This window comes from Epargyreus clarus, unplaced genomic scaffold, assembly GCF_041222505.1.
Source record: "Epargyreus clarus isolate Ecla_fem2 unplaced genomic scaffold, WU_Ecla_fem_2.2 ptg000003l, whole genome shotgun sequence".
NCBI lineage: Eukaryota > Metazoa > Arthropoda > Insecta > Lepidoptera > Hesperiidae > Epargyreus > Epargyreus clarus.
Window position 1 is genome coordinate 9917410 of NW_027332211.1, and position 16947 is coordinate 9934356.

The 16947-nt window shown below is 33.9% G+C and overlaps 2 protein-coding genes across 3 annotated transcripts in view; one reads left to right on the plus strand and one right to left on the minus strand.

Moving 5' to 3' along the window:
- Nucleotides 1-16947, minus strand: part of Roc2 (Regulator of cullins 2) — a 42972-nt gene that overhangs the window by 18532 nt on the left and 7493 nt on the right. The window lies entirely within an intron of this gene.
- On the plus strand, nt 5216-15164 carry Tret1 (trehalose transporter BmTRET1). Of its 2 annotated transcripts, none has more exons than XM_073087962.1 (4): nt 5216-5765; nt 11909-12367; nt 12993-13106; nt 13391-15164. In XM_073087962.1, the coding sequence occupies exons 1-4, from the start codon at nt 5691-5693 to the stop codon at nt 14645-14647; spliced, it is 1905 nt and encodes a 634-aa protein (XP_072944063.1). In that variant the 5' UTR covers nt 5216-5690; the 3' UTR covers nt 14648-15164. The 2 variants fall into 2 exon arrangements, with proteins under 2 accessions (XP_072944063.1, XP_072944070.1); XM_073087969.1 differs by lacking the exon at nt 5216-5765 and adding an exon at nt 6154-6290.

Sequence of the window (16947 nt, forward strand, 5' to 3'; positions counted from 1 at the left end):
AAAAAAAAGTTGAAAACAAAAAGGGGTCCCCATACAACACAAACTGCTATTCGATATTTTTCCAACTAACTTTTGAACCGTTAAAGGTAGACAGTTCAAATTTTCACAATGTGTGTACTTTAATGTCTGCTGCAATATTAAATACTAGAAATTTAAAAAATGAAAATTTTGGTTGTACGGAACCCTCCAGGCGCGGGTTTGACTTGCACTTGGCCAATTATTAGTAACGCGCAGACCCGCGGGCCAAAAGGGAAAGTCGCGGGCCACACGCTACCCACATAGGAATGTTTTTGAAATTCTACTAAGGAGGTAAAATAAGTGTTATATGTATGTATACGGGAATCTTTTAGGTTCGAAGTTAGAAACGTGAAATTTCAGATAACGTCTATTCAGACAAATACACGACAACGTTGAAGGGGTGCAAATTTCATATATGATAATGCGTAAGTGTATTCAATTTAGCCTACATTTTGGTATACTGATTAGGTACATCGCAACTACTTTGGACACACTGCGTGCCAACATTTTGTCCTGCCGTGGGGTATGGTTATGGTAGGTATGCGTGGATTAGTGGTGGTGATGTGGTAGATACATAGACCTTGGATTAAAATTTTGGGCTAGAACAGGGCTACAGTATCCCCTGCCAGTCGTACGAGACTAAAGGGGGAAGGCTTCTGGAGTTGCGGGCGGCAAGAATGGGAGCTCTAACCGCCCAGCCAGACACCCTGGAAAGAACCGCTGTATGTAAGGCCCCATATAACATGGACGGTTCCTATGGAATAATGTAAATAATAATTATTGTATCCTACATGAAACTTATATGTTAAAGAAAGTTTCATTACAGTCCACTTAAAAAATTTGTGTATATTTCTGAAGAAATTGACCAATTTAGATACACAGTGACGAAAAAAGAAAGCTTTTATTAATTAAATATTAATGCTTCTTTATCGTTAAAATTGTTAAAGGTACATATTTACGATTACAGTTATTTGTATGTCATATAATATTGTTTTACGCGGGCGAAGCCGCGGGTTCTGCTAGTTATACATACTTGTGTGTAGTAAATACAAGGAGAGAAGATGATTCCACAAAGGTTATTTGAGATCAAAGACAAGTCGTATTCTTAGAATACAGTAGGTGTGACATTTGTTGGGCAACAATGTGAAACACGCGGTATGTCACGCGCACATTTATTTTAAGACACATTTTCAGTACTGATTTAACAATAACCAGTATAACCATAATGTAGGGAAATAATTCCGGATAAAAAATAGAAATTCTGTTAGCAATGCCAATCACAGCTCTACTACTTACTAAGCGTCTAAATCATTAAGGCTTTTGTGCAAAAACTTTTATCTCGATTAATTATGCTGTAGAAATCTTAGATCTGTATGGTTGACAGTTGTAAAATAAAAATAATGTCTATTTTAACGACAAGATCCTATGCATATTATCTTGTTAGAAAAAAAAATTGCTCTACATTTTTTCAAGTGATCTTGATAGTTTTTACAACTTGCACGTTTAGCTCTCTACAAATTCCAAATATTCTACAATAGGCTACAAATAGATAATTTTGATACATCTTCAATACCAACACCTACGTACCCAAGAGCCATTCGTTATTGCTTCCATAATTAATCTAACGTCTCATCTTTACATCTGAGGGAATGGACCGGGCTCCCCTAAGCTAATATAATGGGGGTCCTGCCCGTGACGTATCGATCGTTGTGACGCAGCGACGCTGTTTGGGTGTGTAGGGGCGGGGCAGCCCACGGACTTGCGTCCACCACCGACGGCACGTCTCGACGGTGCCAGGCGCACGTGACTTCACGCACGTTATAAATTACTAGAGCTAGCGTTTATGGATACAAAATTAAGGAAAATAGTATTATTATGTCTTGTTATATACGTATAATAATATATATAATAAGCTTTTGTTTAAGAATAGGTTTAAAAGTGGTAGAACTTTGTGGTTCGAGTCCAAGCACTATGCCTTATAGTGCCAGTATGTAAGGCTGACTTTGTATTCTGATGTGCAAATAATCAGTAATAAAAATGGTTTAAAGAGTGCTTTATGGCACTTTCAGCCGTTTATCCGAGTAGAAATAATGGAATAGCAGTCGTTAAGCATTGGTAGAGGCCTTAGGGGCGGAATAAAACATTTATAACGGGTTTCGTCCTAGCCCATACTTTTCAATACAAATCTACATGGAAGTAAAATAGCAGAGTGATTCTCCGAGTCCCTATAATTCTTCGAAGTACTTGTACCCAGAAATGGACGTAAAGAGCGTTATGAGTTATCATATAATAAGCTTATAGCGGTTATGAATCTCATAATCTCAGCGAATTATGAGAATATATTCATAATGAATCAAATTTGTGCGTAATGTGTCAAATAATGAAACTAACAATGTTAAAACCCCGGAACAGAAAGTTGAAACTGTAACATCGTGTTATACATTTTCCATTAATTCAGTTTTTCAACTTTAAACGTGTCATAATTTTCAAGACTGCTCTGGAAGTGAGACGAATTATTTCTTAACTCTACACAGTAGAAGAATACATTGAACAAACGTTACGACGTTATATAGATGTCATAATACAATACTACAATAAACCTCTGTTTCCGAAATAGCACGGTGTATGTGTGTGTCAATGTCTATTCACAGAGTGGTTTATTCTGTAAAAATACATACATGAATTCGAATCCCAATATATTACAATTTCGAATGCTCTGAAAGGATGAAGATTCGGATATGTAACAATAAACATGTGATAAGTGTTTAAAGAAAAAGAAACCAGATTCTTTTTATAGAATGCTGTCAGCAGTTCAACTCATCTCGTACTCGAAAGTGCGACTCTACCAACTTTAAGGAATCGAATTATTTCACTCCGAATTTATTTTTCGATTTTAATGATGTTCCAGAATATACCGGCAGTTTTTGTTTGAAGAAACAAAGATGATTTCGTGTTTGTCAATTGTCAGGGTCACTTTTTGTATGTATATCTAAGAAGTACTGAAATTGGCTAATTGATGTCATCTAAGTACATTTTAAATAAGCGTGAAATTGCTTTATTACACAGCTTAGCAGAATATTTATAGATTAGCGTGAACATTTTTTATTAAATAAATAAATCGCCATACAAACATTTTATTTTATAATATAGTGGAATGTCTCATGCGTATACGGAAACAGTGGAGTTCTTCAGTCTTAATGAATCGCATGTATAAATGATCAAGATAATTATAAGGTATAAGGAATATGATGCAAATCGATAAGCAATTGATTCAGTGATAGCTAGGATATGTCCTGTCATAGTGACGTCACTGCATGACTAAGACATGCGTGCTTACAATTCAAGTGGTTATCTTGTTATTGGAGGCGCGGCTCCGATATGAGTCCTAAATGTATAGCGTGATGCATTCTATTCAGCCGAATTGGGGAAGTGTACTAGGGTTGTCACGTTTCCAAACTTAATAAGTTATAATACTCGTAGTTACACAACTTAAAGCAACAAGAATTTTGCTCGACATAACGTCTTATAGGTATCAAAGGTTTTGTAGTTACGTCGATTAGAATCCCTTTTTAACTTTTGTAAAACAGGAAGATAGATAAAATTACTTTTATACGTAATCAAGATTATTTGAAATCCAACCGTAATATAATAATAATTTTAAATCCATACATTTAATATAATAATAATATTAAATAAGGATTTGGACATTTAGCAACCTCAACCCCACAATACCTACTTGTAGCAAAATGCCGCGCCCATTTATGACGTTAGCAACACATCCATATTTTTGTGTTTTTTCCTTAAAATAATAAAATTTCAATAAGCTTTGTAATAGAAACAACTATAACCATTTTCAACCATTTCAACCACCTGATGATCTCTTAAAAGTTTTCAAAAAACATACATCAATTTTATTTAACCAAATAATTACTTTAGGCCTTAGGCTTTTACATACAATAAGTATACGTGACAATTTCCGATGATCTAGCAATAGTGGGAACACGCGCTGGCAGCAAACAATAGGTACGAGCGACGCAAGCTGTGACGTGTGCGACCCGCCTACATTCCGAACAATTCACCGATACAGCAAAACCGCAAAAACAACAACCCACACTTGCTACTGAAACTTGCACACGAGGACGGACATGTACATGTACTTATGCGAGTTAGTTCCCAATGAAACGATTCTGGAATTTTATATTTTATTTTTTTATTATGGAATTTTAGTAAAAATACCTACTCGCAAAGGACCAATGGTGCAGTATCTACTGACACAATTAATGTTGAATAAACATGCCTGTATTTAATAATAAAAATATTTTTCTGGCCAATTTTGTGTTTCATTCGTTATTTTAAGTTACCCTACTTATAACATTCCACCACCCCTACGATTTGATCCGAACAAATTCTACATTATTCATCGAAGAACATCGAGAACGAGAACAACATTAAGTATAAAATTTGCTATTCACCGCCGAACTATTTCTTATGCAATAAATTCTTTTTAGTGCCGATAAGACTATACGAACTCGTCTGAAAATAAAAATCCGGTTTGGGACGAGTCTAGATCCCTAGGTCCCAACTATGACTACAACGACGCCGTAAGGAACCATAAGCAATGTCATGTCAATAAATTTTATCGATCCCTTTCCTCAAGCTTACAAAGGTACAGTTAAAAGTACCGATAATAAATTATATCAAGGATGAAACAAGGTACAACAACTTTTTCAACAAGGTGTAATGGCATTTTAATCATACTATTCACCTACTTAGCATACCTACAGCAGTATAAAATTGTAGGTATATCAATATAATAATAAAATAAATATAGTCGTTACAATAATAGAACCAATTTAAATTTTCATGATAAGTAGGTATGAAGCGGATACCGTCTGAAACCGATACTATTCGGTTCGAGCGTTTTGTACTTTTTGTTAAATAAATATCAGAAAATATGACATGCAAAGTCCAAGTAGTTGACTAAGATAATTATATTCTAACATTTTATGCAAATATTTAAAGTAATTCAGGTACAATGGCGAAGGTTTACATGTGTGCACACACACCAAAAACGGTTCACCCACATACGTAGCGCGTATCGCGACGTCGACCGTCACGGAGGCGCGACGGCGCGGGGTGCGGGAGGCTCGCCGCCGACCACTGCCAACCTTCCTATAAAACACTGCGCTGCCATCTGCAAGTTTCAATAGATAACTTGAACTCTGAAGAAATCGGTTACGCGCTGCCAACATTTTCCTATGTTGTGCAGATTTGAAAAAAACTGAATGTTGTGCACATTGTAGGAAAGCGCGCGAAACAGATATTTTGTTTCACGAAAACACTTTTTCGTCTTTGAACACGAACTTGTACGTTAAAACGTTCGGCGGCATAACTGTGTCGAATCGCGTTTGTAATCGGCAGACTAGCTCTACAGCTGGTCGAAATAGGCATTATTTATTTAAGACTTTTTAATGGACGAGTGATGTATATTGAATATTGGTGATAATCGCGAATCTGGATTATAAAAAACATTTAAAATTTAGACATAATACCGTTATTACAAGTGTTGTTTATTATAGACATTACCACTTTGACGTTCCTTGATAAAGTTTAATTGAACTATTAACTCTTAAATATTACTGTCGGAGCAACTACGAAGTGAAGTGATCAAGATGAGCTTCAACAAGAATAATCCAAACCCAATGGGGAAGATAATGGGATATTTGAAGCAGCTCTCCACCGAGATGGTAAGTCATTAATATTAATTTATTTACATGTAAGCATATGCACTGTAGTAGTAGTGTGCAGCATATGTGCTTCCAGAGCTTATGGAAAGTGTCACAATAATCATAAAATAGTTGTCAATTAAAGATTTTTAAATTAAACCTGTCATAAGAATAATGTATACTGTGTTATTTTGCGAGTCTACCTTAAGGTTCCGAAAGCTCTGGAAAGTATTGCGCGCGGCACGTCCCGCCTCGGTGCGTCGCTTCCACCGGTTGCCTGGCAACCATATGCATCGATCTATAACTAAAGATGCGCCACAAGCGGGCAAAACTTGAAACAAACAAAATACGTCATGTGGTGTAAAACGACTCCAGCCAAGTCCAGTCGCTCTCGCGCCGCGTAGTAATATCGCACGCGAATATCACTGAAAACGTTAAACGTCATTATTTTGGAATTTGAAGCCTCAAGATGCCTTTTTGTGTAATGCGTAAATGCACAAATTATGGCCGAAAAAAAAACAAGCTTCTTGGAATCACTTATCACACGTAAGTGAAGAGAAATTATTAAATTTTGTTTATTTTTCGTGTTCAATCCGCCATGATTACGTGAGTAACCAGAAAGAGACAAAGTATTTTTTTGGCAATGAAAGTGATAACGACGCAAAATGTATGGTCATAGATCAACAGAACAGAAGTGACATTTTATTGAAGCTGACGATGTCCATATGTCGTATGTTATAGTTTAAGATCCCACTGCTTAATTTTTATATTAAGTGTGTTTTTATTCAAAAGATAACTTTTTTTAGTTTAATTTAAAAAATAAAAACGATATATGGGATATTCTGAAATCTCATTCCCATTTACGTATGAAACGTGATTTATCTGAGCTTATTATTGAATATTGATTTTTTTACATAAATTAAATTAATCTACCTTAATTAGTAAATTATCTACCTCTGTTTATCTATCAGAGATCAAATTATAGCCGCAAATATTTCAATTACAATGAAATATTTAATAAAACCAAAGCTGTCAAATGTATGGCCCGACATATTCATAATATGTACATTTTGTTAACGTTCTAGATTCCCATCAAATGAACTAATGCGCCAAAAGTGGATTGCAGTAGTTCGCAAACAAAGAAACGAACATGATTGGGTACCATCGCAACGTACCACAATTTGTTCGGAGCATTTTGACGCAGATAGTAAATATACTTCAGCTAAAGGTCGTGCACTTTTGAAAAAAATGGCCATTCCTTTATTAAAGGTAACTGTTGCAAAATGTAAAATCCATATATGTATGTCGGCGTCATCGTACGTCTAATATTTTTATTTTGTTTAGGCGGGGGAAACCTTCGAGCTACGGCTCTAGCCGCCTCTTACAACCGTAGCCATATTCTAGTCCCACTACTACTACAGGGACAACGTCTAGCATCTATCTTCATTCCTTTTTAGGGTTCCGTACACAAAGGGTAAAAACGGAACCCTATTACTAAGACTTCGCTGTCTGTCCGTTCGTCACAGGGCTCTATCTCTTGAACCGTAATAGATAGAAACTATGGTTCAGTGTATTTATGTGACCTTAACTCTGAACAATTTAATTTCACAGAATTAAGAACTGTTAAGAACTCTCTCTGAACGATACTATAATATCCTTTGCTATCCTCTTAATACATCTATATATTACTAAATGTTGCACCTTTTATATTTATTTATCTTTATTAATCTCGATTCGGCCATTTTCAATAATTCTGGTTTTTCTAAATTTTTAATATTATAATTTATTTCTGTTTTTAGAAATGTGAGAATGTGTCTCACCGGTATGACTCTCCTAACAGTCTTGAAGACATGGCTATTTCCGATATCATCAAATCGTATCTAAATGAAAATGGAATAACTATTACAAACAGCAAATGTAAAGAAGCGTTAAGAAACCGTATTTTAGAAATGTTTGTTCATACAAAAGTTTTCAATTCTACTAGTTTCATAGAACATTCTAAAAGACAACCACCCATTTTAAATCATCGTCTAAATCTAATAAAAGTTATAATAGAAACATACATAGACGTGCGTATGGAATACCTCACACGCGTGAATGCGTGTGGGTGTCATAAATTCTCGCCTTGCACACTATAATAGCACACTTAGTACTCATTTAGTATTGTGATTGAAAATATTAGGTATATATTCTTTTGTATGATTTTTGTTGTGAAAATTCTTCTTTCAATAAAAATACATGTTACGTTTTTTTTTAATTAGTAGATTTAAGTTTTGTTGTTTGTTTGTTGTATACGGTATTTTAAAATTTTATTTAATTGAATAAATATTTTAATCATTAAGGTCGTATTTCTTCCTTCACCTAAACATAATTTAATAAACAATCTTTGTATAGCCGGAAATAAATCCTCAAAAATACCACAGTGAAATAAATTATAATACATTTATCAAATTTACACAACTTTGCAATTAATGGTCTTGTGCAAAATAAAACTGATAATAATAAATATAAACTATTTTTAAATCATATATTTTAAACCAGTCGATACATCTGTATAGATACATTCTTTCAAATTATATTTTTATTTAATAATTATTTATTTAGTTAAACTGTACTATAACATTTTTACGTAAACGACGTACTAAAACTATTATCGACAGTTTTGGACATTTTTTACCTTCTGTTCCATTATTTCTTTGTCTTTGACAAGCATGCGCATCAATGGGAAAGCAAAAACCATACGTCTCGTTTTTAACAGGACAGTCCCTTTTTCCGATGCTTCGTGCCGTTGTCTCCGAAATGAACCGTTGCCATTGTCAATTAAGTCACAGTATATAGTATAATTGTGAAAAAAACATGGGGTGCTCCATTTACCAGTTTTCAAAAAGCGCCCCACATTTTTTCCACAATTATACTATTTACTGTTCCTTAAATGATTCATAGATTGAAAATTATTTTCTACTTTTTAGTTAATTTTATCATAAAAGCGTGTTTTTAAGTATTTAACTATATTTTTTCAAGTAAAAAGTATTTGACAAAAAAAATCGATGTCCCGTTTTAACTGAAGTAAGCATTGGTCACTATATTCCATGGTCAATATTTACGTTTGCGTAGACTTGAAACGCAAGGTCAAACACTAGTTGTCTTTTTTTATCACATTGTTCTAATAGCTCTGTCCCTTATAGAATATTTGTCTATGTAGTTAAAGGTAAGTAAAATAAAAAACGTGCATGTGTGCTATCAAAGCAGTTTCGCTCAAGTTTTCTCTTAAGTTAGGCGTATAACCTGTCTAGTATAAAATGTCATTGAACATATGCTAAAAGCTTTAATTGGTATACTATTAATATTTTATGCTACAATTAATGGTTCCAATTATTATTATACCTGTATCTTATAATGCTATAGTAATATTTAGTGTTGATACACTATATAGGAGTATAATAGGAGTTATACGTTTCTTAGCATGAAACTTCATTACAGCTCATTAGTATATTAAAAGTTATGAAATGATTATAAACTTAATCGAATGAAAATGATTTTTCAGGTTTTGAAAAATAAAATGTAGTCATATGAAAATCTTTAAAAACATTAGCCTGAATTTGAAACAGAAATTAAATAAGCAAAATGTATGTACATTTAAGCAAATATATTATAAAATCATACAAATATAGTCCCTATATTATATCAGAAAAATAAAAGTTCCTGTTTCTGCCATCGCCACACGTGGCGACACTGTTCACATTAGAAAGAACAGAAAGCGCCATCTTTTTAGTTGTGGAATTACATACTCAACTAGCTCAGCAACTGTTTTCAGCACACACCGACAGAGGGCACTCATGATAATACTTCGAAAAAAATTATATGCGTTCATTTAAAATATCGCAATTGACAAGGATGAGAACACCATTGTTGCAATTTAAAAAGTTTTGTTTGGGCACGACTTATTTAAAATTGGTTATCATTGCAATTGGTAGATTTGTAAAATGAAGAAAATTTCTTCAGATGAAGTTACATTTTTTTCTCTAAAGAGTTTTAACTTTTACTTAAGTGACTATCATTTATTAGTACAAAAAATAAACTTTGGATTAAAATGTAAAGCATAATCGATATGCGCGACGCACACAGTAACAATAGTCTCCGATTTTTTATTGCACATTTTTAGTAGTTAAGTATTTTTTCTACATACATTTGATAGGGAAATAAAGGGTGAACTATCTAAAAATAATTTAGATCGATGGAATGGTGCCATAAGGTTCGCGTTGTTTGCGATAAGGCAACGGGTCAGCCAGTTATGGCAGAGGTAGGGCATTTCCATCGATAACTGTTTTCAATAACAAGTTCAAGGTTACAAGCTATATCGAGACAGTTACGATACATGTGGCAAGCGAAGAAAGAAAAATTAGATTTTGCAACATAACGATGTTAGTTGCTACACTAATTTCGAACATTAATCTTTATCGATTCAAAAGTGTCAGTAAACAAGTAAAGCGGAATGCCTCAATTTGTCCTGAATCTATCTCAGAAACACGTGATGCATTTCTTGACCTTTTATTTTTCAAGACACCAATAACAAATGCGTAATAGGCGTTAAGTAGGTATCTTTAGGATGTGCCAAAAAAATAATAACAAGAATTTCAAATAACATAAGGAATTGTATTAAATATGAATATTTAGTAGCTTTGATGGGATAATGCAAACGTATGATCACGCTTTGCCAAAATATTAGCAATATTATCAAAATTCGATAATTTGACAAGGAAACTTGCAAACTATCATAGTATCGTAATTCGTTGGCAATGATGAAAAACAAAAAGGCTGTTAGATTTTATGGGATAAAAGTGATAGCGCCAGATCAGTGAATCAAATCTTAAGGGTAAACGTAGTAATAACCTGACACCCCAAATGCAAAGAAGAGGAAGTTATTAATTAATTTCTATAGAACATATGCAACGACTGACTTTAATACTTTTTCAATATCGCAGGATCCAGTACGACATTCATAAAGCAATTATATTTCACCTAATTTGGACACCAGGAACTAAATTGACTTCGATAGTAGTAGAGATAGTATATAATAATAAATACACTTATTTAAATAAATAAACTACATAATGCTGTATAAAATAAAAAAAGGAATTTCCAGAACATACTTATGTTTTACTACTACATTTGTCTACGTGCCTTTTTAGAATTAACAAACATGGACGTAATCTTATTATATTGGTTAAACATAACAATAATTTATTTAAATGTATTGGAACTCATAACCATGTCGGCACTTTAATTATTGACCATAGATAACCTATTACATAATATTTTTATTTAAGTCATTCAGTTTTGATCCGTGACGTACAACAATGTGAATTGTCATAACAATGTCGACATAAATTTTACAGTTTATTATCAACAGATTATGATAGCAAAATATTTGAAAAATTATAATACCTTTCATGACGAAGAAAAGGTAAAATATACCAAGAATTCTACAGCCGCTACAGCAATCCTGTCGAGTACCTATTAAAATGTTTTGGCTAAAATGTACAATGAACCTACAGCTTGCTTTCGGGCAAGTATTGATTATATCGGATATAATATTTAATGAAATGTTTACGTTTATGTAGCTATGTTTTATAAACATCGTTAAAGGTGCTGGACAGTCGTATGATAACATCAACAATCGATCGGAACACCACCGCCGACTCTATTATGAAAAGAGTGTGTCTTCACACGAGTTTCATTGAAATGAATTATCTACACTTAAATATCAAAGCGTTCTTGTTGATCCTGAGTGATGTCTAAGACAGGAATTGACGTGCTGATTAGGTCAGGGTGGGCGCTATACATATCATTAGGTTATCGAAAACATGCAGTGACCATATGTATAGTGGTCAATAAGCAATGTTTTCTCTATCTGACCTCAGATTCTCTGAGTTCAACAGTTCTTATCGTCTTGACAGACTTACGCACATAAGATAGGGAATATAATAAATGGACCGTGTTTGCGGATGTATAGTTTAGTATTGAATGTTAAGTGTGCTAGCTTAAACAATATTCCGGTGCATTCCACGGGTAACGTGTATTTTAAGTTCCAGAAAATTATTTTCTTTTGGATCTTCAAGGATTCACAGTTCGTGTTTTAATGTTGATATGTGTTTCGTTTGCAGGGTGGAAGCGAGCAAAGTCGCCGTGGGCAGAACGACGAGGAGCGGTTATACCGTACTCGCGGGCCCAAATACGCACGGGTGCCGTCGCGACCGACACTCTCAGCATCTACGACCTGCACCTCCCTTGCTACCTCCTGTGGATCCCAAGGCACTCTCGCGCCTAATTACGCAACAATCCCAGAAAACGTCTCTACGGAAAGTAGCAGCGAGGACGAACAGGACTCATTCGAAAAAACCAGACGTCACTTTCAACAATTACGTCAAATCAGTCTAGGAAACGAATTCAAATACAAAATGGAGATGGAAATTAAAAGCGCAAAGGAAGAGAACTTGCGGAATTCCGTGCCATACGTGAAACAGCTGAGCACGGAAAATAATAAAATCAAGGCAGATTACTCAATCAACGGAGATGCTCAACCTTACGGACCTACAACACAGCGGCTGTATCTGTGGACACAGGTTGGTCTTTATTTATTGTGTTTGTATACTCAATTAAAAACAGTCTGTAAAGTTTACTTACAACATTACATAGTCTTCTATGCCTTGAATATTCTTTACCTAGCATTTTATTGCCCACGGTTGCAATAAAATGGAAAGCTATAATTTTTCAAGAAATTAATGATGTATATTTCCTTAACGACTTTTTTATTTCAATTAGAAACTTGCCAATTATACAAGGAATATAAATATGCTACAAGTTTCAATGAAATTTCGGAAGAGCCATATATCCATTGTGAGTGAAGATATTTTTGCGTCCATATTGTTTGCATAGCTTACTGGGTAAACTTTTCAGTATTAACTTCCTTGTATACACAACACAAGGGTGAAACGTCAATCGTATGCACACCCCATACTTATATAGAAACAGGCAACAAGTACATAAATGGACCGAAACGCTACTAGAACTCCAGAGCTTTTCTGATGGGGTTTGCGCGACAACGCTTCCGGACTAGTGAATAAACTTTGTATCGAAATACAGAAACCATGTTAAAATCCGAGTTATTTCAGGTCCTCGTTGTAGGTTTCGTTAAGATAAGAAGACAAACGTATGTGATAATAATTAAAAATATATATTTCCTTACAGATAATAGCAACATTTGCTGTGTCGATGGGTTCCCTCATCGTTGGATTTTCGTCCGGTTACACGTCCCCAGCACTTCCAAGCATGAATGTTACATTGAGCCTCACAACTGAAGAAGTAAGTTATACGTTTTATTAGCGAGAAAATATGTAGAGTAAAACAGTGTAATACAAAGGCATAATTTCTAAGACAATTTTCTGTCCTATCTTACTTTAACGCATTATGATATGAAATAAATAAATGATACCATGAGTTTTAAGCGTAAAAGGCGTACCTATCAAAGACCATCATAATTTACTAAATATTTCTCAGGAGTTTTAAAGATTTTGATATTATTCTCATCGCCATTTTATCGTTTTACCTCCCAAATTTTAATTAGACCTGTATTGTTTTGTTTACAGAATAGCTGGATTGGAGGCCTAATGCCCTTGGCGGCGCTGGTTGGCGGTGTTTTGGGCGGACCACTAATAGAATATCTGGGAAGAAAAGTGACAATTATGTGTACAGCAGTACCATTTTTTATCGGCTGGATATTAATTGCAAGTGCACCCAACGTCATCATGGTTTTAATCGGTAGAACCTTCTGCGGAATATGCGTCGGTGTTGGATCCCTCGCCTTCCCTGTGTACCTTGGTGAGACACTACAACCTGAAGTTCGCGGAGCCCTCGGATTACTACCTACAGCATTCGGTAACACGGGAATCCTCCTGGCATTCTTTATTGGAAGTTATCTCAACTGGTCGCATTTAGCGTATTTAGGCGCAGCACTTCCAGTTCCATTCTTTATATTAATGCTTGCGACTCCAGAAACTCCTCGCTGGTACTTTACCAAAGGCCGAGTCGAAGATGCCCGCAAAGCCCTACAGTGGTTAAGAGGAAAGAATACAAACATTGAAAAGGAAATGCGTGATCTAACAAGATCTCAAGCGGAAAGTGATCTTGTCCGTGGAAATGCGTTTGGACAACTGTTTTCAAAAAAATATTTACCAGCTATACTAATTTCACTTGGACTCATGTTGTTTCAACAATTGAGTGGAATTAACGCTGTTATTTTCTATGCTTCGACGATCTTCAAATTATCTGGAAGCAGTCTCGATGAAAATGTATGTAGCATAATTATCGGAGTTGTGAACTTCGTATCGACGTTCATTGCTACGGGAATCATTGACCGCTTGGGAAGAAAGATGTTGTTGTATATTTCATCAGTATCAATGATCATCACATTGGTGGCATTGGGAGCCTACTTCTACGTAAAAGATGCTGGAGTCGACGTAAATAGTTACGGATGGTTACCATTGGCCTGTTTGGTAATTTATGTATTAGGATTTTCGATTGGTTTCGGACCTATTCCATGGCTTATGCTTGGAGAAATTTTGCCCTCAAAGATTAGAGGCAACGCAGCATCACTGGCCACCGGCTTCAACTGGACTTGCACATTCGTCGTTACGAAGACATTCCACAATATAATTGATGCTATCCATATGTATGGCACTGTTTGGGTATTTGCCGTACTGTGTGTGTTAGGACTATTCTTCGTTATATTTTTCGTACCTGAGACGCGAGGCAAAAGTCTAGAAGAAATTGAGAAGAAACTGACGGGTGGATCGAGAAGAGTGCGAAATATAAACGGCAACAAACAGGGGCAGAATGTTTGTTGAAATGGGTAAGGGAGAGGAAAGCAATATACATTCCAGGGTACAGCTTGCACGTGCCCTGTGCTGTCCTACAAGAGAAATAATTAGGTACAAAAACAGGCGGTGCAATGAGCAACACGCTGATTGTGATATTCACCGTGTATGCTGAAGACTGATTTGGATTGTATTTGTAGGTTGAACATTTTGTAAATATAGCAAATGCCTTAATTTGTATAGGTAATTTATAGTTCCTTTAGATATAATATATAGATATATTTTATTAGCTAAATTGTGAAAATTCTTTATTGTAATTAAAGTGAGATCTGTAAATTATGAATACATCTATCCGATCATGACAAAGTATGTAATACTATTGTAACCAAATAATATAATGTATTTTAGTGTTGAACTAAACTATGGTATTAGATCCGTAGATTAATTTAAGTATATTACTTTATAATTTGCATATGACTTCGTATATTACGAAGGCTATATTTATTTTTATTTGTTATTTTTTAATATAAAACAAGTAGTAAACATATTTGAGTTTTTTTATTACCTCCGAATTAATTACCCACTTTAGTTGATGGAACAAAATCCCATAATCCCAGTTTTATACTAAGATTTTAATTTTGTTCATTACAAATAAAAACACATTTACAGTTATATTACACATATTTACAGTTACACACACACGATTTTACGACTAACCAGAACACAACCAAATTTGGTATTTTAAAAAAATAAGTCCTAAATTTTTATTTATCTTATTTACATTATATATTCATATCGTCGATACTGAACAGGATAGTTTTTCAAAGGAACAATATCTTGGATTACCTATACACAGATATAAAATTTAATCCTAATCCATTGACTACTAATAAACCTTATAACAATCAAAAAAATACTCCTCAAACTCAAGTTATTAAAGTAAAATATATGCTCAGAAATATTTCAATTACACGACTCGTCTCGTACAAATTGCCATAATGCTAGTCTATAATGCAAAGGGTTGCAAATTCGATTTCGTACTGGGTACATTAACTTAAAATTTAAAGCTTTAAGTTTAGGGTTTATTCAAGGGTAGTATTCAATCACAAAAATACAATAAATACTATTAAAAAGTGCAGTTTTCTTTTTGTTGCCATGTACAAAAAAGTACCAAAATATTTTTTTGTATAAATCTAATAAAATAATGTTGAATGAATGGAGTAAAAAAACGAGATGGTTTATAATGATGAGATGTTTAATTCTAAGTATGGCTACACATTATTTTAATATGTCAAATTAAATAATATACTACTACCTAGTTACGATAAATATACCATAATAATAGATAATATACTAGATACCTAGTTGTTTTTAATCATTCCGCAAGTAAAAAAATAAACATTTTATAGCTATGCAAAATTATGTACATTATAATAAATAAAGACGCTAGGCAATATTCTAAGGTTGATGTATCAAGTTATTTTTTTGTCTATTTTTTAAGAACTTAAAATATTATTCCTAATGTAGCAGCGCTGTTTAATAGTGTCTACAGTGGAGATTTTAAAGATCTGTTAGGGTAAAAGCATAAAATATTACAACCAGTACTTTTCATCTTTATGGTATGAAATAAGGAAATAAGTAGAAAATAAACATTCTTATATATGCCTAGAATTATTTACGATTTCTCTGTAAGAATACGAATTTTATATATGAAACGAGGACTTCACTTTTTCTAATTTCTTAGTCGGGTTGTTTGTATAAACTATAAAGGATTTCATTTATCTATCGGTAATTTAAAGTAGACAACAACAACATTTCAGTTCACAAATAATTAAATACACGTACATTTAATCGACACTATCCGATGGCGCGATAATACAGATTATGTTATTTTTTAGGGTACCGTACCAAAAGGGTAAAAACGGAACCCTATTACAGAGACTTCGCAGTCTATCCGTCTGTCACAGGGCTATATAAAGGGCGTAATAGATAGACACATGATTTTTTGTCTATTTACTACTATAACTGTTATTATAATAAATACATATAACAACCATAAATCATATTTCAGTATAGTTATTTTAATTTTATTAATAATATTATACGTTGTTCATCACCCCAACGCTATCTATTTTTGTTTCTTATAGCTAAGTATTGTTGAAAATAATAAAATTAATAAAAATAAGTAATAAATAATGAACATTTGGTGGTACGGAAGCCTCCATGTGCGAGTTCGTGTCGTACTTGGCGAATTAATTTATTTCAAAATTAACTCGTTCGTTTCCCAGCTAGAAAAAAAGATTTAAAAGAAAAATCGAACACTCAATCTA